Raw genomic sequence first — 22,645 nt, 5'->3', positions numbered from 1 at the left:
TTCAATTAATAATAACTGAATTATCTTCAGTGGATTTGATTTCTACCGTTCGAGCATGTGCCCCAAATTGAATATAATTCAATCACAATTTTGGGGCATATGCTCCAATGGCGGAAGTCAATTCCAATAAAAATAAATTAGTTACTCTTAATTGAAGATGGCGACAAAGAAAATCAATATTATCATGCCCTATGATCTCATATTGATGTCAATTTTTATGATAAAAATCATAATATCTTTATGAAATTCTCACCTCAACAAATGAACAACTCACTACTTATAAATCACCACAAACCATTTCACTAATCCAAACATCTACAATTAATTTAAATTTACTATGGTTGAATATTACAAAAGAAATATAAAGTATATATATATATATATATATATATATAGATATATAGATATATGTCATAGACTCAATAATATTAATTAAAATAAAATTAAATAAAAGACTATAATTATCAAAATAGTCAACCAATATTACAACTTAACTAAGTTAAGATCTTAAATAAACAAATTTGATAATATTACTTAGTCTTTTTTTGACTTATCGTTATGAAAGATTTGGCAAAACTTTTATCATTTTTTAATATATTTTCTTGAGTATGCACTTTTCTAAATATACGAAATTACAGGAATATTCTCATTATGAGAATATTTACCCATAAAAATATTTCAATTATTTTTAATTTTTAATTATTTATTTTTTACTCTAGGATCTGAAAGTATGTTGTACATATGAAAGAAAAAAAATAATATACATACAAAATAAATATTTTATAAAAATATAGATATAAATAATAATTTTATCAAAATATTTATATAATTTTATATATTTAGAAAGATATATATTTCTTTTTAAAAAATATATATGACCCCCTGCAAAAAGGCGGTCGCACAGTCCGGGGATGGGCTCGCTGGTCTCGGACGCCGCTTCCTCCCGAGCCTCGCACTAGCGCCGGTAGATCTAGACACGTGGCCCCACGGTCCTCACGGATGCAAACCTATTTATATTCTTCTCTTAATACCAGCTTTCTCGTCCGCAACCCCTCCTCCCTCCCCTCTCTCCTCGCCCCACACCACCCCATCCCCCGCCCACCAACCCGCTGATCGCCGAGCTCGATACCCTAGATCCCCCCAAAGCCCCTGATCCTCCATGCTCTTACCCTCAGTTGGGCTCCGATTCGCGCCTCTCTCACTCTCCAATCTCGCCCGCTGGTTCTCCTTCGCCTTTCCTTTCCGTCTGTTCTGTTCTTGATCGCCGGAGATGGCGCGCAACGTCTCCAGTGTCTACATCCATGTGGTGGATGATGTCATCAGCAAGGTCCGTGATGAGTTTATCAATTTCGGCGTTGGAGAGAACGTCTTGACGGAGCTCCAAACGGTGATTTCTTCTTCTCCCCTCTCCGCTACCAAAATCTCTCTCCCCCCCCAACGAAAATTTAGATTTTTAATCCGCCCTATTTCTGTGGTTTTGTTCCCTTTTCTTCTGGTGCTTGGATTTTGTTTCTTTGATTTGGTTTAAGTGTTTTGACTTACAAACGGATTCTTGGGAAAATAAATCCAGCTCTGGGAGATGAAGATGATGCAGTGCGGAGCCATCAGCGGGGCGATAGAGAGGCCGCCACCTGCCCAGAAGCCTTCCGGACCGATCACCCCCGTCCATGATCTGAATGTACCGTATGAAGGACCTGCAGAGGAGTACGAGACCCCAACGGCTGAGATGCTCTTTCCACCGGTGAGTTCTCGGACTCTTGTTTTGTAGCGTCATCTACCTCTTGTTTTATAGATTTTTTTTTTTGTTTTTTCATTTTCCATTTTCTTTGGGCTTTGGTTGCAGACTCCTCTGCAAACCCCCATTCAAACTCCGTTGCCAGGAACAGATCAGTCGATGTATAACATTCCTACAGGCCCCTCTGATTATGCTCCATCTCCGATAACTGATATCAGAAATGGTGTTGATTTAAAAGCTGGAAGGCCTAGCCCATACATGGTATGCTAATACATGAATGAACTATCTAATTTATATAATTTGTTCAGCAAGATAAACTGTCATTATTTATTTAACCTAGTTAATGTGGTAAATGGTAGCGTTACTTGGGCATGCTTGATGTCGTGAACATATGTGACTGTTCCAAAGATTACAAGTTTATTAGTATTTCAAAAGGTTTGCATCGTAGATGGTATTGATGCAATAACATCCTCCTGACCTTTGCTCATAAATTTTGCAGCAACCACCCTCCCCTTGGACGAGTCAAAGACCTTTGGGTGTTGATGTTAATGTAGGTAAGTACTTGGTACTACTTTCTCGAGCATTCTGGTGGTAGTTTTGTCAACCAAGTAATATTACATGAACAAGGCGATAGTAAAAGATTGATGTGCTTTATGTGGTGTTGTGTCCTGATTCCTGAAGCTTATGAGGAAGGGCGTGATGAGGTGGATAGAGGAGCTTCTGATCAACCCATGACCCAGGTATACTGTTTATTTTGACATTTGGATTGCTAATTTATTGTTCACACACACGAACACGTATTTATAGATATTTGAAAAGGCTTGTTCATCATAGGGAATTGTGTGTACAAACTGCGCATACGTAAAGGACTGCTATCTAGTTTCAATTTGCATTGTGTATTGCTTGAGGAAACATTTCAATGCATTTCCAGGATACTCCATATGATTGCTCATTTGTGAATTACAGTTTTTTTTCTTTTCTATGATATGTTGGTATACAATCTTTTGTCTTGTGAAGTATACTATCAATCCACATGAAAGGGTGTGAAGTGGTGAAAAGTTGAGTCTGGAGCTAAGAAGTTCACTTTGGATTTTCAGGACTTCTTTACGATCTCCTCTGGAAAACGCAAAAGGGACGATTATGCTTCCCAGTTAACTTCTGGAGGTTATATGCCACAACAAGATGGAAGTGGAGATGTGATGATAGAATTTCTTCTTCCAGAGGTGAATTGCAAAACTTACAAAATCATTTCCTGCTTTCTTGTTTGTCCTCCCACTTTTATTGCCGTAGAGATTAATTTATTGTTGATGCCACCAGAGTTATTAAGGACTTTTCAGCCTGTCAACTGATTATGTTTGTGAGGGTGGAAAGTGCCCTGTGCTTTGTTGATGTCTCAAAACACTGATTATTGATGGTTGGCTGGAAATGCATGTGAAATGGATAATGATCATTTCCAACTATAACCACAATGAACATGCTTTGACCTATCAATTTGGTCTATAGTAATTTTGCGCACTACTTTCTTGAATCCCTCTAGTGACTTTTCTACTTTTTTTTTTTTTGAAGTATTGCATATTCAGGTGCATGAGATTAGTGTCATCATATTCATAATCGATAAAAAGTTATAACATCTATTCCTACATTTTGGATGTATCAATATAGATGCTTCATAATTTTCATGTGGATGTCAAACAACTTAAATTTATGAAGCGCCTCTTTTCAGCATGTCCTTTGTGGGCCAACTAGACTGATCTAATGTTAAATTAAATGGAAAAAGAAATATATTGAAACCCAACAACCTTGTGTGTGGAGACTTATGTAAAGTTTTGTCGTTATTGTATTTGCTTTTACCAATGTTAAGCCTAGCTATGTTTTTCTACAATGATGACATAGTCGCATAATCAATGGGGTTAGGCTTGCAACTCTGCAACAAAAATGTTCATTTCAGATGTGTCAAGGATGTGCTTATTAGAAATGTATTGTTGTGTCATGGGTAAAAGACATTCTTAATGGATGGTGCTATTTTGCATAGCAGCAGCACAGTGTTTGTCTTTTTTATTGTCCATCAAGTTGCATATGCTAAAAAAGGTAGCCCAATGCATGAGGCTCCCCTTATTGTAGGGTCTAGGGAGCATCAGAAGTGCACAACCTTATCTTGCATGTAGAGAGGTTGTTACCATGTTTCGAACCTGTAACACTCAGGTCTCAACGGAGCAACCTTATATTGCGCCAAGGCTTGCCTCTTACTAAGTTGCATATGATATGCTTAAATTTTTGTAAAGCATTATTATAGTTATCAAGCATTGAGACATGTTTGCAGTGTTGCCTTCGTGAGTCCTTCTTGCTAACTATTTCTATAAAGCATGCCATCTAATGTACGTCCAAGCCTTTTTTGTATCATTTCTCATAACATCCACTGATGTTCTGTTTGGTAAGCACAATGATGCGACTCCATATAATTTATGGTAAAATTGTCCACTTATTTCATTGCACTTGTTCTGCATACCTATCTCGAGAGAAACAAGGTTTTGTGTTGGCTATGACAAGCGGGCATCATGTTAATCTTCAAAAGTAGGGATCTTCATGGCTAAAGTGGACCCAACTGGAGAAGATGCCTTAAAAGCTTCTTTATTTCCTTGGCTCTTGATAAATATCTTGGGGTCATCAAGAACAATTTCATCATAAAATGGATCTGTCATGAGCATCCCTTGTCCTTCATTGGATGTCCCTTTAAGATATTTGACATTGAAGACCAACTCGATTTCCTTCATTGATTTTTCAAACTTTGGACCTCTATGCACTTTTTTTCACATGATTGTCTTTTCATGTGGTTTCTTCTCTTCCATGGCTTCACAAAATTCTCCTTTTGAGCTTCTCACTCTTGTTGCTCTATTTTTTCCATAACAGATTTAGCATTTTTTGTTATAAGATAAACTATCTCTCCATTTTCTCCACTCATGTCTCAGTTGACGGTAGCGTGTTATTAAATTGGTACAGCCTTCAAAGTTAACGATCTAGGAGTTCAAATTTATTTGTTTTCTATTGTTTTGAATCACCAAGAGTTTACAAAAACAGGGTTTTAAATTTGATTTCTATATTCCAGACTGTAGCATGTTACAGTCTGCCATGTGCATTATAATTATGTTCTTAATAAAAGATTCTGACAGGAGGATGTGTGATGCATCTTTTATACTTCTATTCTTTCCGTTTGACCAATTTTTGTAAAATATTGGTATTGCAATAAAAGCATAATACTGGCTCTGGGCCTAAGAAAGAACTCTGTTGTCATATACTGGTGTTATTCCCTTTCTCATGCTTCAGGTAAAGTTGTATATATTAGTAATCTTTGACTCATAATCCTTTTTTTTGCTTCCCTGATTATAATCAGACGTGTGAGGTTATTGATTAAAAAAGTCAAGTGAACAGTTTGAGTTTGAAGTTCATTCTGTTCCATGAGCAAGAATTTCATGCCAATATCAACTTTCAAAAGTGCAACATCTAATGTCTGTCCATCTATCAAACAGTTCAGCACAATGTAACTTTGGTTTAACATTCTGAGAGGGTTCATTGTATAATTTTAGCAAGGTTGTTGCACCAAGACCAAATTTAAAATATTTAAGAATCAAAACAGGCCTATCTAGTAGAAAATGTGAACTGATGAATATTTGCAAACCCCCATCATCGATTGTGTTTAGAGACCCAGAGGGCATCGTCCGCTATCACATGCAACACAGTATGCTAGGTCTAAAATTTGGGTACTTTCGTAGTTGCAGTTGGAAGTCCAATGCTTCTTTTCTTTTGTTTTTTTAAGGAAATGGAAGTACTTTTTTCTACTGTTAGCTGCAACACATTAGCTGCTATCATGTGCGCCTCTCATCATCTTCTTTCATTCTTTAGTATCAGCCAAAAGAAGTTCAAAAATCAATGACTGGACGTGATCGAGAAACTGCAGTTAAGATTCTATCTAAGAAGGAAACAGAAGCAGCTCCAGTGCTTCCTCAGCAGGATGGGGTCAATGATGAATATGATGATGTATCTACTGAATGTTAGAATAATTTTAAATTTATTATTCTTTTTTTATTGTTTTCCTTTTAGTGACATTATTTTCGGTTTTCTTTTTGAAGCTGTTTCATTTCCAGGGAAATGAAGACTACAATACTCCGGCAGAACATGGTAAATTTCTAGTAAATTACTGAATTACATTTAAGTTTGAAATGTTTTGATACCGGGATATGCTTTTGAGAATATAATTACAAGCTGTCCTTTATGTTTTTTTTAATCTCATTTTTTCAGTTGAACTACGAGCTGCTACCCCTGCCGTTGGCACACCAAAACCAGCTAAAAATGAAGCAGCTGAGGATGATGAGCCTCCTCTTAATGAGGATGATGACGACGATGAAGATTTAGATGACCTTGAGAATGGTGAGGAAGAGCTAAACACACAACATTTAGTTCTAGCTCAGTTTGACAAGGTAACTGCTATGCCTTTTGTCATAGGAGTGACATGTTAAGACAAGGTATTTGCTATCTTACTGATTCCCTTTAATTTTTAATTTTTTCATTTGAGTAGGTAACACGGACAAAAAGCAGGTGGAAGTGCATTCTCAAGGATGGCATAATGCATCTCAACGGCAGGGATATTCTTTTTAATAAGGTGTGTACTTTGAAAATACAACATTTGACACAATTTTTTTTCCCCATCAGCTGTAATCTCTTAAGAAGATTATTGTAGCTTTTCTGGGCATCCAATCCTGTAAAATATATTCGTGGCAGTCTGTCCATGTGTTTTCTTTAAATTTTCGGTTGGTAAAATTCTCAAGATTGCTTGCAGATGTTTTCTTATCCCTTTTGGAGAGGCAATAAATTCATTTATTTTTTAGTGAATTCCTTAAATGTTAGATGTCTTTTACTGAGATATATTATTGTGGGCAGCAATAATTATTAGCATCTGGAATTTCATAGGCTGGTGATTCTATTAGTTAATTATTGGTTGAGCCAAAATTCTGCAGCTGAATTAAATTTCATGCGTCATATGCTATTGCAAGGCTGATCTTTTTTGTTAAATTTAAGATGCTCTGTGTTAACATCTTGTTTCATTGATCTATGCTTGAAACTTTGATGCCTGGATTTCTAGCATTGCTGCAACTATCTGATATCTGACATAGCATCTGCGTGAAGTCTGAAACTCATACACTTGCGTAAAGGATAATGCAACATACAAACAACAGATCTTTACCCAGCTAGTTTGGGCCAATGTAGATCTATGGAAGATCGAGATCTCTAGCAGTATCATGCTATTAAATAACATTTGGTACTCTTGCGCTCAAGATGAAAGATGATATGATAACTCTTATTTCATTAAGGTACCAAGAGAGCATACTGGTTAGTGTGAACAGAGACATGTAGAAAACCTTTATGAATTGTGTCACCTGTTTCATAATTATTGTTTTCTTGTTGTGGTTGTTTCACACCGATTGTGTCACGAGGAGATCACATTTTTGGGGTTTTTACTGTGCTTCCATGTGAACATGACATGACATGTGAGAATGGTGGGACGTACCTAGGACACACCGGTTCCATGTCTCAGACTAGCAGGACCCCTCTTACTTTATGTGTACCTTGGTGTCTCAAAAAATGGTCTTCTGGTTTTTTAGACTGATGAAGAAAACCCAGAAAAAATGTCCTGCACATACCTAACTCCTCTGTCTCCAAAGTTCCTGCCTTCTGACAGTCTTTGATGCCAACCGAGGAATATGAAGTGCTATTTGCTTCATGTTCGCCCTTCCTTTGCTCCTTTCTTACATAACTCTATAATGGTGGTTGTTTGTGGCAGACTTGCTGTTCTGATTGTAATAGCAACATCACTTTTTCTATGGTTGGATAGCTTTTCTATGGATGGATAGCTCACAACTGTATCCATGGCAGTTGTTGGGATGTCTGTCGGCCTTTTTCATTGCTAACCTACTGCAATCAACCATATTTGAGCATTTTATTTTTCTTCCTTCGCCAATGTTCCCATACTTAAAAGTACCCTTTCTTTAATATTCTTGCTAACACTTTTCTTTGTTTTTTTTAGTAGTTTAATTTTCTCACAATTTTTTTTGAAGAGAAACTTGTGATAAAAGGGTCTTCTTGTGCACTGCTTTCATTTATTAGATAGTGTATAAATACACTTTCATGTGCATTTGTATCTCAAAATGGTCCCCATCTTAGAGAGATTTAGATTATCAATGAGCCATGAGATACCGTCATATATGAAATTTAAGATGTACAAGCACAATATATGAATAAATCAGTCATATCTTGTACATATTTCAGTTCAGATCTCAGCATGTCTGGAGGATACTATGAGCATTCTGGAACTTCTTGGAGATCATTCCAATTTTTTTTTAAAAATGATTTTCTAATGGCTTCCTTCAGGATGGTCTATGAATGTGAGAAACAACTAGCGTGTGCATGAACTGGCAAAAAGAATTTTTCATGGTCTGGTCAAAACATAGTTGTCGAGGTAGGGCTATAGAAGGTTATGATGCTTGAATTTCCTCTTGAACGAAATGTCAATCAAGTTTTATATGTTTTCTTCGATTGTTAAAAACTGGATTGGCTGCAAATCTATGAGACAGCTTAACCGCCACAAAACAGAAGTGCAAGTTGGGGACAAGCAACCATATTATTATGAAGAAGAGACCATAACCGTGCGTACTTTCAGAACTTGACAAACAAAGGGAGATCAGAGCCTTCAAACTAAACATATCACTTAACGACCTACAAGGAAACTTTAGCAGACAAGACAAATCATTCACTGCAGTCATTGTCTATGCATAAGGTATCTTCGTAAATGAGGATGATATATATGCTACTAGTTTTCTAAAAAAAATTCTTGAATAACTTCTTAATTAGATTTCAATCCCTTTATGAATTCTTTGGGCATTTAAGTTGCTCAATCATGTCAAGACATTTGCTTAACCCACTGTAAATATGTGTTGGAGACTAAATGATACTGACCTCTTGGGGACTTGGCCTGCAAACTTTTATTTGGAGCAAAAGATATGCCTTATGATGGCTGATGGAGATTTATCAGAAAATCCTACTCAATACTGACATTTTATGGATTGCTTGATATTTTTGACTGTCACACCAATGTTATTTATTTTGTTCACATTCCAAGCCACATTATGAGTACGCCATGAAAACCTTAATAACAAGCTTTACTTTGAGTACTACATTATCTGTTAAACTTGGCCAAAAAAATTTATTTATGGTTCCCTATGCCCTATGGTATATTTCCTACTTTGTACATGTTATGATTTAGATTAAGCTAGTTGCCTTGATATTAGACACTTCCTACAGAGTACCATGTCTATCACTTGTCCCATTACTTGAAAAGTCAAAATGCAAACTACTGTCATTCTCATTAGCTGATGCGGAGCACTGGACCATGGCATCTACTAATAAAGTCATATGATAATGACATTATCATTTATGGCTAATCCCTAACCTGTCTCCTAGTTTGCAGCTAATCCCTTCTTCTTTTCACGAACAGACAAAAGCATGCAGAGCTTGGTTGTTAATTTACCCAAGTAAAACCAAGATGGCATCATAACGTCCGATATTCATATCACTGAATAAGTTGCCATTGTTTCCACTGGACAGAATTCCTTCTATTTACTTATTTGCAAGTTGGTTGTTTTGGATGTCCACACAGCATCTCAAGGGGAAGTACTGAAAAGATTGAGATTTTTGAAAATGGAGCAATCTCCAGACAGTTTGAGAAACCTCATTGTATTCAACAAATGTAGTTAGATTTGGTTTTGAATATGTAGAAGATACGGTCAATTGCTCGATGCGCTTGTCATGCATGATGTATTCCATATATGATAGGATCTATCACTCATGAATAATATCATAAAACTTTTTGAATGAAGATTCTTTTGGCATGTTTCGTAATAAAATTACGGAGATATTACAATTAATAATGACAGAAAAGTAGGCTGCAAAATATTAAGGATAATAATTTTTAAACATGTGGGATTGTGGGGAAAAGAATGAAATGCCTGAAAACAATTAATCATAGTGAACTAGTAGCATGGCAATGGCCAAATACCTGAGATGGTAACCATTATGAGTACAAGGTGGTTTGTTGCTATTATGATTGGATTAGCATGTTGATTGCAGCTGATGCCAACTCAGTACGAAGTTTTTTGAGGAAACTGGTAGTGGACATTGTAAACCAAAATGAAGCAAAATAATATAAGTTGGGATAATTGCTGCTTTTGATTATGTGTGGAGAGGGCTGCACGTGCGCCATACACACGCATGCATGCGTGCGCGCACAGTCCAAAAGGAAACCAGTATCCCTTGGATTATTTGGAGATTGTAGCTGCTTCAAAGATGGTGAGCAAGAGGATTGATGCTTCGTAGTTGGTATGCCAAAACCCTAGCTCCCTCGTCCTTTGTTTTTTGGGGTTCTTTTTTTGTTTTGTTTCCTTCCTTCCTAACCCGTCCTATCAGGGTCTTCTTGGCTCTCTTTCCTTCATCAGGCTAAGAAACTGCGATGCCGTTTTTGGGCTTTCTTTTCCTTGTCAAGCTATGAATGGCAGGATTGATTTTGTTTTGGTTTTGCCATCTGATGTGATAAAAGAACTCGGGTTACAACCTTAAACATCAAGTGAGAGCGGAAGCATGAAACATGGACTGAATAAGCATATCATGATCTGTCATGTCTCACATCTTGTGTCCAGGTGAAACATGTTATATTGGACATGGCATTCCCTAGAAGTGCCACGCACAGATGCAGGAAGCTGGTGCTGCAGTGGCTAGGCAGATGAAGTGTCATAATGTCATGTTGTCTTAGGAAGTATTGTCGCTTGTACAAACTCAAAATATGTTGTACAAGTTAAAAGGAGAATTTCACAGCTGAAGTCTGAACTCTGAAATCATGGATTCTTGTGATGAATAGGAAACTGTGTTCATATTCAATGACAGTTGTTGGTTTCAATAATCTAATACGTTTAGGGAACTTAAAAACTTCCAATTCAGAATTCTTTATCATTATTACCTTCTGAACAATCAAACATATCTTTGGGCTATCCTTGTTGCAGTTTTTACAGTGAATCCTCAATATCAAATATTTCATGGCTTTAGGTAGTGCTTGATACAGCCTTTATTTCTTAACTTTTTTTTAAAAAAAAAATAAAAAAATTCTAATACCCAGTTTACTCATGAGCTGCTTTTATTCCATTCCATATCTGCATGTAGAAACCGGTTTCCTATCATGCAATTTATTATTATATTTTTTTACCATTTTGTGAAGCTTGATTGCTATCTTTGACAAGATATATCAACTTTTTAGATATATCTGAGAGAACTTATTTGTTCATTTCAGGCTACTGGTGAATTTGAATTTTAAATTTTGTTATGAAGAAGTTGTTTCTAGAGGTGGGAGTGATGGCGGATCAACATGTGCTTGGGCTGAGTATTATCCTTGCAGGCGCTATGTTATTTGGTAGATGTGGGACATAGCAGTTATGGGAAACGATACCTTGGAGACAATGTAAAAAGAAAATCCCATACTGAATGGACTGATAGGGTTGTTGATTTTCTTTGTAAAGATGCTAAAATTAATTGGACGTTGTAAATTTGTTTTTCTGAAAACAACGAGAACAACTGTATCCATTATTTATTTTCAGCCTGTTATACTTATTCGTGTCATGCTAGGTAAATGCGTTGTTGTCCTTTTGTTTTGCCCATTCATGTATAATATGGTTTCCTCGGAGAGTAGATGATGAATTACTCTTCCAGAAATGCCATCACCGGACAAAAATTGTTCTGCCTGAGGCTCCATCGAAGGGGTTGATCAGGGTTTTAGACTATTCAATCCGCCTTCAGGCCGTCTCAGGTTTGAAGATATGGTCTATATGATCTTGACATCTAGCATCAAGCTATACTTTTTGATAGTAATACAGGCAAATGGCTTGAACCATCTTGCCATGGAGAGTTGGTGCATGATGGATTTGATTTGTGTTGCTTCATTTATTAAGCATTAACGTCCCTAAGCTTATGAATGAATGTGAAGCTGCTTCTTCAGATATATTATGACGTGTGCCACTGTGATCGTGGTGTAGGAGGTTTTTATCCCACTTTGTGAAAGAATCGATAGCTACTAAGATGGATTTATGTCCAATTGGCTGCCTTCGGGCCCTGAATGATGAGGTTGTGGCGTTAAAAACTAGTAATATAGTTCTAACTTCCGAGATTGCAAATATAAAGATCTGTGCATTGTAGCTTGTGTGACAGCATTCATGGATCTCTGCATCTTTCATCAGAATGAGCTTGGATGGCACCAGGTCATGGCAGGAAACTAGCTTCTCTCTGTGCTTTATTTAAGATGTGTTTTTTTGATGTTTGACTATGCTATCCAAGATGCATATCAGATGAACAAGAACGGGAGTATATCTAAATTTTAAGGTCGCTCTGAAGTAACAGCTCAGCAAGTAATCGCATGAAGGATGGGCGGCAATCTGCAGGCTTGATACCAAGGTCAACCATTCCTTCTTCGTTACTTCTGGGCAAAACTGCAAGTGTGGTCTAATTATCCAACGATGAAGAGTCAGACATTTAGGGTGGGGGATCCGTGGTGTCCGACCTCTATGTTGAAAGAGCGTGGTTAGCTAGGATCATGGTAACAGCTAGAATGCAGCACTTTCTTGCAGAGTCATGTTAGTTTCCTAAGTTTTTGAAAAAAAATTCCAGTTACCAAAGAATTGTTCATAAATTAGGTAGGTTCCTAATTAAGGAATACTTTTTCAAAAGAATATAGATAGCGTATGATGACCCAAATAGGATCATCGAGGTGATCTTAGCTCACCAGTAATTCTTATCTCAAGATAGTCTGATCTTCAATGACTTAAAGATTACCGTGTATGGTTACTTTATGGGAGTCTAAGATCTCTCACCATATAATACTAATATTATTTTTTTATATATTACATAAAAAATACTATAATAAAATAATAAAATATTTATTTATATATTAACTATTATAGTATATTATAATATAATATATATAATATTGATATAATATATTAATGATATATTGATGTACTAAATTTTTTTGCTAGACTGAGTGAGATTTTTATCCTCAACTTTTAGCCCAAAGAGCGCTATCCTAAAGTGATCTTAAATTACTGACCTCAAGGTGAGGCATTCCATCATTGAATTGGGCGATGATTTAAGAGGTAAAAATGATTTAAAATCATCATGGTACTATCAAACATAGTGATCATATCACCTTTACTCACATCATTTTTGATCTTAAGATGATTACCTCATACCAAACGCCTAAAGTAAATTATGCTTGTGTTTGTGCGTGCAGACATGTGTATGTGTATGATCTTATGAATCACCAAACATAGCGATCTCATCAGCTCCACTCACATCATCTTTAATCTTGAGATGAGCACCTCATATCAAGCACCCTCATAAAATAATATTATACTTGTGTGTGCGTGAGCATGCATGTGTATGTGTGTGATCTTATGAATCGACAAACATGCAGATATGCATATTTAGATTTTTTTTTTTTTGAAATTTCTTCTGTAAACTATGCTTATTTAATAGTTCTCTCAAATTTTATTTAAAACTTTAGATAAGTCATTTAGATTTTGTTGTCAAATTGTTCTGAGTCCCATCGACAGCAACAGGCAACACCAGCGTGGGAAAAAAAAAGGGGAAATTACTTTCCCATCCCTCTAAAGACTCCACTGTAACAAAAAGTCCTTGTTAATTAAATCTTCATCTTCCTCCAATACGTTGCAAGGAGAAACTCCCAGTATCATATTTTCTTGAAAATATTTTTCTTTTGCTTGCTAGTATCAAATGTGTCCACATTGAATTGGTGGGGTTTGCTCACGTAGCATACCATCAATGAATGCGAGAAACCAAAACAAATTCAAACTACACAAAATCTAGAACAGAATTACATCCTCGGAGGAGATGCCGCGGTTAGTTCACGTTGCGTGCCAGCGCGCACGGGAACTGAAACATGGGAAGCAGAGATGCCGGCTCCACCACCACCATAGGCAAAGCCGGGTGACGGCATCTTCCGGGCGGCGTCATTAATGTCCTCTGCTTGTCCTCGCACTCGCCGCCGCCTGTTTCCTCCACGTCCGAAACCGAAGTATCGACCTCGTAGAACGGCGTGGGGGAAAGATTCAGCGGCGACAGCAGGGGAATCGGCGTGGGAGAAGAACCGACCTTCTCCCAAGCAAAGGCGTGGTCGAGCTGGAGGGACGCAGGGGCGCGCTTCTGGATTTTCCTCTTGGGAATTTGATCTCTATGGCCAACAAAATCTACGAGAACTTTATTTGGGAGTTGTGGGGAAATGGCTTTGAAATGTGAGATGATCGGAGATGGGAAAATATATAATTTTTACTATTATATGATGCTTTTTGATAAATTGAAGTGATGGAGTTTCCTCAACAGAAAAAAAAAAAAAAAAAAAACTATTAGATAAAGATTTATCGCTCGAGTTAAAATATGGTAATTATAATTTTTACTATTATTCAGCATATTGATTGTTCATGCTGCAGAAATTCTTATGAATGTTCGAGGGGAGTGGTTGGAAAATATTGCATAAGATGGTAATTATAATAATTTAGGATCTCATCCAAAATTGTTAGCGGAAAGATGTTATTTAGATTCTTGAAAATATAGCATGCAGTGTCCCTATTTCGCATAAGCTATAAACCGAGTTCACTCTGATATCATTTATAATAATTTAAGACTTCATCCAAAATAGCTAGTCGGAAGGTATTATTTAGGTTTCTTAATCCTGTATAAGTATCTGAGACTTCTTGACAAATAATCGATGTGGAACTAAAAACACGCTTGTATGGGTTCTTACGGTAATATGCTGATGAAATAGTCGATACCTAATGGATGACGAGTACTCAACATTAGGGGAATGCCTAATAGTTCAATTAACACAAGTGCTAACCACAAACTAATGGATACCTACACTGCCGGCCAAGGGCCACGCTTTTTACCCAACTCCACTCTTTTCAAGAATTCATCCGCTGGTAAAGCTCTCTCCTTCCCAACTTCTTTCGTCTTTGCGATTGTTCCTCCGCATCCAGACTTGACCGGCCATGGAATCGCCTTCTTTCTTTCCCGCTCGGCCGATCCATCCTATGTCTTTTGCAAATGGCGAGAGTCTATCCATGGGAATGGAAGGGTTCGCTGACATTGCCTTGTCGGGTTATTCACTGGCATCAACAGCGTAGTTAGACTCGGCAGGTCATTAGTGGTGGTAGATATATGTAAAAAGCTATGCTCTTGAATCACCTACTATATATGAACTGCTGCGGATTATATAAAAGCTTTGTTGCTTTGTGGAATCACTGCAATTCCTGAACAGAACTGAAGCAACGAGATTCATTGTCTTCTTTTCCTCTGATCAATGCATGAAATACAAATTGGTTTGCAAGAAAAACCAATAATTCAGTAGATAAACATTAGAAAGGGAGGTCAAAAGTACGAAAAATGAAGAAAAAAACCAAAAAGATACATTTGACTTGAACGTGTCTTCGGTTAGATAAACATCAAGGAAGCGTCTTCAGGATTGCACTACTTGCATGAGGAGTGGGGGCAGATTAATTGTTGTTCGCAGAGATATCAAAACAAGACGGCGAAATGAATGGAAAGTTGGGAGATTTTGGACTATCACGATTGTACGATCATGGTAGCGATCCCAGAATCACTCATGTGGTTGGAAACTTGTGGTTATATAGCTCCGGAGCTCGCTAAAATAGGCAGGGCGACCCCCGGCACCGATGTCTTTGCCTTGGGGGTTTTGTTCCTTGAGATTGCATGCGGAAGGAAGCCAACAATGCAGCAAGCATCACCATATCTTTATTTGGTGGACTGGGTGTGGAGATGTCGGAGGAATGGGGTGATTCTGGAGGCTGCAAACCAAAAACTGGGAAGTAATTATTATGATCCAGGGGAAGTGGAACTGGTGCTGAAGCTTGGATTGCTCTGTTAATTTACATCCTGGTTGCTGGATGGCGATCTTCCGTTGCCTGAAATACCCAAGGATGCGATAGACATTACTGCTTCATCGCCAATTCCAGAGAAAGAATTAGATGAGCTCGCAGTTTCACAATTATAATTTGTTATTTGGGAACTATTTGGATGGCGTTATTTTGTAGATCGACCGTTATATTTGGCGCCGCCTCTCTTTTATTTATACTCTTTTCTGTTGATATAATATAAAGGGCAGACGGTCGAGCGCGCGCGGATGAGCTTTTATATTTATCTTCCAACCCCCCACCTCCCCTCTCCATCTCCCTTCTCTATTTGCTTTGGGATCGGATTAGTCGTCGGAGATGCCCGTGGGATTTCACCCAGTTGGCACGTCACAACTTACGTATCTTACAAGTTTAATTAGCTGCGCAGAGGAGAAGTTTAAGGAAAAAAAGCGAGTTATTAATAGAGTATTAGTTAATATATAACAGTTGGAACATTGGAAACATTGCTCATAACAATGTTCTGTTGAATTCAAAAGGTAATAAAATCTCATTATTTGGGGTACATCAATTCAAGATATGAAAGATCGCCTAGGCCACGATTTCCTCCGGTTCTTTAAAAGATAAAAAGTACGATAATGTATGTGTGCGTCAGGGCCTCTTAATTGGTGTATGCTTGGAGTCTCCTTCCGTCAATTTCGACTTCTTCTGCGAGTTGGTAAATCTTCAATCAGCGTATTGCCAAAATTTCTATTTTTTATGTATGGCCACGTTAGTCATGCATGCATGCATGCGTACCTGCATAAGGATTTGTAGAGACTGGGATGGGCGGTCCATGTTCCTGAAGATTTTTAGAATCTAAGATGGGCGACTCATGCACATTAAGATTTCTAGAGACGGGGATGGGCGACCCATGCGCATGAAGATTCGTAGAAAGCGGGGCAGATGCCTCCTGCACGCAAGGATTAATGGCAGGAACTTGGATTGGCCTCTGATGCGCACGAGGATTTGTCTCAGTACGAGATACCTCCTCCCTTCCCAGCAAAGAAGAGACGGCTTCCTTCACCTTCTCCGCCACACCCACTTCACGCTGGGCCTGACCGGCATTCCTCGGGCTGACAGCCTCGGTGATCACCTGACAGAGTGCTCTATCTTCTTCCCCAGGCTCCAGCTTGTGCATGAGATACTCCCTCACCGAAATCCCCTTATCGTACATCTGCTTTGCTCCCGACTCATACCCAGTTCCTGGGCTTTGGATCTTTGAAGCTATCATCTGTGTCGCCCCCGAGACCATGGTGTACGCCGGTGCAAGCATCCCCGTTACGGTCTCGGCCAGCGTCTTATCGGTACCGCTCTCTCCGACAGGATCTTGGTGTGCGGCCGGGCTGTGCAACAAAGATTTAGCATGGGGGCATGATGTCTCCTTGATCGCGTCGAGGTGGTGCAGAACCGGTTGTTCGAGCATGTCGTCGCCTTGCTTCATTTCTGGTTCCTTGTCAGCGTTGTCGTGCTGGAAAACTACCGATTTCTCGAGTGCACTGGGACTCTGTACTGCCGTCGACCGATGTTGGGAAGTTCCCTCTTTGTAGGCGTCAGGAACCGTCTCTGATTCATACACTGAAATCACAGGCAGCTAATATCTTAACATTCCGTGCAGAGATGATTGGACTAGATATCGTGGAGAGTGGAAAGAGAAATTAACGAGTGAGAAAAAATTAGAAAAAAAGGAAGAAAAGAAATGAAGGGGCGGATATAGATGATTACTTGGAGCGCCGTGGTATTCAGGATCTTGTTCGTCATCCTCTTCGTCCAAGCTTACTCCCCATGGAGGGGTGGGATTGTCATTGTCATGTCCATGTTTCTTCTTAGCAAGAACGTGCCTCCACTTCCTAGCCTTCTCCTTCACCTTGGTCAGAACCGACTTCTTCTCGTGGTGGTGATCGTGATCATCTTCAAAGTCGAAGCCGCTTGCGAAGGTTGGAGTTACAGGTGCTGACCGGTGCCCATTTGCGACATCTCGACCTTCATACAAATTTTACCACATACATATATATATATATATATATATATATATATATGTGTGCATCAGAAGTAACTCACAAAGAAAGCAAGTCTGGATCTGCCAATGAATGTACCCATGCTATATAACAAGCCCAATAGTGGCTTAATTTCTTTTTCGACGGTTTAAACTTTTGTTGTTGATCGGAAAGTAAAACTTTTGTTTTGATACAACAAGAGCATGACAGGATGAATGTGGGAAGTATAGACAAATATCAAAATATTACTCTTGCTTAAAAAATTCAAGCCACCATCCAGAATCTACAAAGTCCCTATTGTTTCTCTGACATGGTGCTATATATCGTCAACCGGCAGTTTCATGCGTCTCTTATTTCAGACTCGTCTGTGGTTAATTTGAAGAGCTTTCAAGAGAGATTAAATCATACGGAGGCAATCAATCTAACGTCCGTCTCCTACAAATACAAACCGGCAAAAACAGAGGATGGAGGACTCGTGGAAGAAGTGGGTGGGTGACAGGAAATTGTACCGTGGTGAAGAGGAGAAATGCCCTCCTCCACATGTCTCGGCCCTTCCGATTCAGACATTGTTTTTGCCCTCCTCCTTGTCCTGCAGCAGGGTCGTCAATTCATCTGAGATCGATTCCGAACAAAAAAGGGACCTCGAACCGATCGAGTTTGGATTATAACGTGGGGGCAGTTAGGAACAGCCACCTACTTTTTAGCAGCGTTGATGGTCAGGGGAAAACGAGGCCTTCGCGCCACCCCGAGCTTATCGTCGACTAAAAGAAGGGAATGGCAATGGTTGAAACCCGTCTTGCCACATGTCCCTCTTGTCACCGGCTGGATGAATTCAGGCTCCACCTGCTTTTACTCAAAACTTCCTGGAATCCCGCTTCCAGTTCCAGCAACATCGACGGAGGCTTGAGGTACCGTCGCCGGATGGTAGCTGGAACCCAATTCTAAAAAAAAAAAAAAAAAAAAAAAGGAAAAAAAGGGAGAGCTTCGGGCAGCGTGAGAAGACATTTTCTATGCAAGAAGGGTATCTAATGATGCAAATAGGAAGACTCCTCTACGGTGATCGATTGGATACGGAGACAGTCACCCACTGATTCTTAAGATTCGCAGATTAGTCAGGAGATGGTTTTCTTCCAGACAGCACATGTGTATCAGAAGATGAACAAAACTGCAGACTGGGTTGCCCCCTACGTTGCTCGGCACTCCGGAGAGTTTACTTGAACTAGTGCCGCTGAGATATCTTCTTTTTTGTATCATTTTATTTCTTTTGACTTGGCTAGCTATACTTATGTAAGAGCTATATGAAATGCAGAGCATTTCTTCATCTTTTCTCCAGCATCAATCATTTTGCAGTGATCTCAGGAGTAATACCAAATACAATGGAGAGCGAGAATCTTGGAGGGTCAGAGCTTGCGGTCACTGAATGGCGTCGGTATCTTCTGGCTTGAACGACTAGTTTTGGATGGACATGCAAACAGAAAATCTCTTTTAGGATGCAGAAGCTACAATCACTCTCTAGAACAAAATTTAGAATTGACAATTAGATATTCAGTTGCCAAGAAAAAAAACAAATGAAATTTAGATTGTAGGTTAAGTCAGAACACAATCTTGAATGAACTTAAATATTTCAGAAGTTCTTAAGTTTTTAGGAAAAGCGTTCAGAAACGAGATGCATCTCTAGTTGATTGCAAAATTGAGACACATGTCATGATGATCCATATAAATGGATACCAAACTCCAATTTATTTGTTTCGATGCTCTCCGTTGACATGACTAGATGCTTGAAACTAATGTACAAACTCACTTTTCTGGAAGCTTTATTTGCTTGTGTACCTAGCTTTTGACCCCCGAATCCATTGAATTTTTCATCCCAACTCAAAAGCAATCATCTTACCCCTCAAAACAATTGGAGCTACTACAAGAAACATTAAAAAAATTCACAAAATTAATACTCATCTCATTTGATCAGCCTTCAATCGGATCCATCTATCTTTCCTCAGCAAAATGGTCAGTTAGTGCATTTTATATCAATATAATCTTCTATGGGTCATAATTTACAACAGCAGCAGTATCATACCAATCCCTCCAATGCACCAACAGGAATTCGATCCTCGATCCAAGTCCAAGCTGGCTTCTTCTTCACTTGTTTTCCCCACATGGTTTTCCGCACACGTGCTGCATTGTCCCAACAACCATCAGCTGCAAAGACATTTGAGAGAAGAACATAAGTAGAATGATCATCTGGGCAGAGCTCAAAGAGGTGCTCTGCAGCTCGTTTGGCTATCTCCACATTCCCATGAATTTGGCATGCACTTAGAAGAGCCCTGTATACTGAAAGGCCTGGCTTTATAGGCATATTATTCACAAAAGATTCTGCTTCACGAAGATAACCTGCCCGACCAAGAAGATCAACCACACAAGCATAATGCTCCAATCCTGCAACAATTGGCAAGACACCTTCTCTCATCAAATAGAAAATTTCAAGGCCCTTCTCCACAAGCCCAGCATGGCTACAAGCTGTGAACACTGATAGAAAGGTAGTATGGTCTGGTCTAACTCCAATTTGTCTCATATGTTCGAACAATTCTACAGCCTCCCTGCCATAGCCATGTTCAGCACACCCTGCCATGAGTGAATTCCAGGAAACCAGATCGGGCTCAACCATAGAAGAGAAGACTCTTTTGGAATCACTTATTACACCACATTTTGCATACATCGATACGAGACCATTCTGAACACATACATTTGAAGCATGTCCTGTCTTCCAAGTGAGAGTATGGATTTGCTTACCCTCTTCAAGAGCAGAAAGCATTCCTATAGCTCTGAAGACACTCGTGAAGGTGAAGAAGTCTGTGTCGATACATCCCCTTCTCATTTCCAGGAACTTTTCAATTGCTTCCTTGCCATCTCCCAGATGAGAAAATCCTGCAATGACTGAGTTGCAAGATATCTGATCCCGACTTGAGACAGTGGGATAAACCTTTACAAAATCCTCCAAACTGCCACATTTCGAATACATGGTTACGAGGGTGACTGCAATGTAAGGATCGGCCTCTAACCCTTCTCGTAGCACAAGACAATGGACTTGCTTCCCATGAACCAAATCTTCAGGCCTCGAGAACGAGCTTAGGAGGCTGTTATAAGTCACCTTATTCAACCGAACACTGAGACGACTCATCTCTCTGACCAACAGCATGGCATCATAAGGTCTTCGTTGCAGCACATATCCAGTGACCAGAGAGGTCCAAGTGATCACATTCCTCTCGCCCATCTCATCAAACACTCTCCTGGCCGCGCCCATATCGCAGCACTTTGAATACATATCCACCAATGCAGTCCCCACCACCACATTCGAACAAAACCCATGCTCAAAACCAACGCAGTGCAGCATCATTCCATAACCCAGAACCCCTGACCGGGAGCATGCCACTAGAACAATCGATACAGTAGACGGGCTCGGAAAAATCCCCTGAGAAACCATCTGCACAAAAGCTCCTATGGCGAGGAATGGGATTTGGGACAGGGAATGTCCATGGATCAGAGCATTCCACGTGACTACGTTTCGTTTGGGCATTTCGTCGAACAACTGTTGCGCATCGGAAATTCTCCTGCACTTGCAGTACACGTCGAGAAGAGCGGTAGTGATGAAGAGGTTGGAAGCGAGGCCCAGCTTGATGACGGCGGTATGTGTCTGCTTTCCGGTCGAGAGAGACGAAGATTTGGCGGCCGCGGAGAGGATTCTGACAAAGTCGTAGGGGGCGGCGGACAGGTGGCACGGGGTCTGGGGGTCCAGTGCATCGTCCGAGTCCGAATCGGTGTGGCTTGGGGCGGGGGAGATGAAATGGGATGCGCCGTGAACCGCGGGGCGGCGGCGGAGGAGAAGCGGAGAGGCGAAGCGGCGGAGCATCTTACCATCATCTTCCCGAGGTGGTCGCGGTGGTGGAATGCAGTCGTCGTGCCGTCCAACTCAGGCTCCCAGGGGGTTGGGTTAGACACATGTACCAGCAATCTTTTTCTTAAAAAAAATGAGAGACATTAGATAAGAAGGGTGGATTTTAAATGGGTTTATAGGGCTTCATCCATCCATTTATTTATTTATTTGTTTGTTTATTTATTTATTACTAGAAAATATCATGAACAATGGATCACATATGGAGGTAGTCCGCTCCAAAGGTCTCTCAAATTTTACTAAGAAAGCATGATGATGGACCATAACTATAATATCGAGATTTGATACATATATCTTACTAGAACACTTTATCCATGCTGATGTTAGTACCTTGAGTGAGTGGTTTATTACGAGAATGGCGCATGTGATGATAGATTACTACTATATAATTGAGGTTTGATACATAAATTTTACATAAATATTTTGAATTTATTTTCTCTCTCCTTGTAATAACTTTAGAGTTATTTTTGATATAAAAAGTGTATATATAAAGGGGGAGGAAATGCGCGACAAAAAATTAGGTATATAACTTGCATGGATCTACTAAAGATCAAACCTAATTTAATCGGATATGCCATATCTTCTATATAGAGTTCGACAAAATTGACATATCATGGAAGGCATTTGACCTTCAAACACTTGAGTTCAAAATCAAACCCTCAATCTTCCTCCCAGTATAATGCGCTTCCTTTTTTTTTGTTGGCAACAAAGAGATCTTAGGATGACATTGAGGTTGGGATGTGAGATGCGTGATTAGATTTTGATATTGCAGTTAATGAGACTCCCACAAATTTTTCTTCAACAAGGAGCTTCAAATGAAGGGAAGAGACAGAGGGGGGGATGGGGGTTTGGACTCCCCCCACCCCCCTCTTTCCCTTTTTTGTAGCATTTAAAGAATATT

At 39.3% G+C, this 22,645-nt stretch overlaps 3 protein-coding genes across 4 annotated transcripts; 1 reads left to right on the top strand and 2 right to left on the bottom strand.

Moving 5' to 3' along the window:
• The first annotated feature begins 1,043 nt into the window (after positions 1-1,043).
• On the top strand, positions 1,044-11,457 carry LOC103716749 (transcription initiation factor IIA subunit 1-like). Of its 2 annotated transcripts, none has more exons than XM_008804886.4 (11): positions 1,044-1,387; positions 1,571-1,741; positions 1,844-1,996; positions 2,235-2,289; positions 2,417-2,475; positions 2,833-2,958; positions 5,639-5,767; positions 5,860-5,908; positions 6,029-6,207; positions 6,306-6,389; positions 11,121-11,457. In XM_008804886.4, the coding sequence occupies exons 1-11, from the start codon at positions 1,271-1,273 to the stop codon at positions 11,142-11,144; spliced, it is 1,146 nt and encodes a 381-aa protein (XP_008803108.1). In that variant the 5' UTR covers positions 1,044-1,270; the 3' UTR covers positions 11,145-11,457. The 2 variants fall into 2 exon arrangements, with proteins under 2 accessions (XP_008803108.1, XP_008803107.1); XM_008804885.4 differs by having other exon boundaries at positions 5,633-5,767.
• Positions 11,458-16,204: 4,747 nt separating this feature from the next.
• On the bottom strand, positions 16,205-18,749 carry LOC103716775. Its single transcript, XM_039133123.1, has 4 exons — positions 18,308-18,749; positions 17,527-17,784; positions 16,561-17,379; positions 16,205-16,470 (listed from the first exon to the last, which is right to left on the bottom strand). The coding sequence occupies exons 1-4, from the start codon at positions 18,363-18,365 to the stop codon at positions 16,424-16,426; spliced, it is 1,182 nt and encodes a 393-aa protein (XP_038989051.1). The 5' UTR covers positions 18,366-18,749; the 3' UTR covers positions 16,205-16,423.
• Positions 18,750-19,405: 656 nt separating this feature from the next.
• On the bottom strand, positions 19,406-21,815 carry LOC103716748 (pentatricopeptide repeat-containing protein At1g11290, chloroplastic-like). The gene has a single exon (XM_039133122.1). The coding sequence runs from the start codon at positions 21,700-21,702 to the stop codon at positions 19,867-19,869; it is 1,836 nt and encodes a 611-aa protein (XP_038989050.1). The 5' UTR covers positions 21,703-21,815; the 3' UTR covers positions 19,406-19,866.
• Between the last annotated feature and the right edge of the window lie 830 nt (positions 21,816-22,645).

Source organism: Phoenix dactylifera, chromosome 13 (genome assembly GCF_009389715.1).
Source record: "Phoenix dactylifera cultivar Barhee BC4 chromosome 13, palm_55x_up_171113_PBpolish2nd_filt_p, whole genome shotgun sequence".
NCBI lineage: Eukaryota > Viridiplantae > Streptophyta > Magnoliopsida > Arecales > Arecaceae > Phoenix > Phoenix dactylifera.
This window is presented reverse-complemented; position numbering and strand designations above follow the sequence as displayed.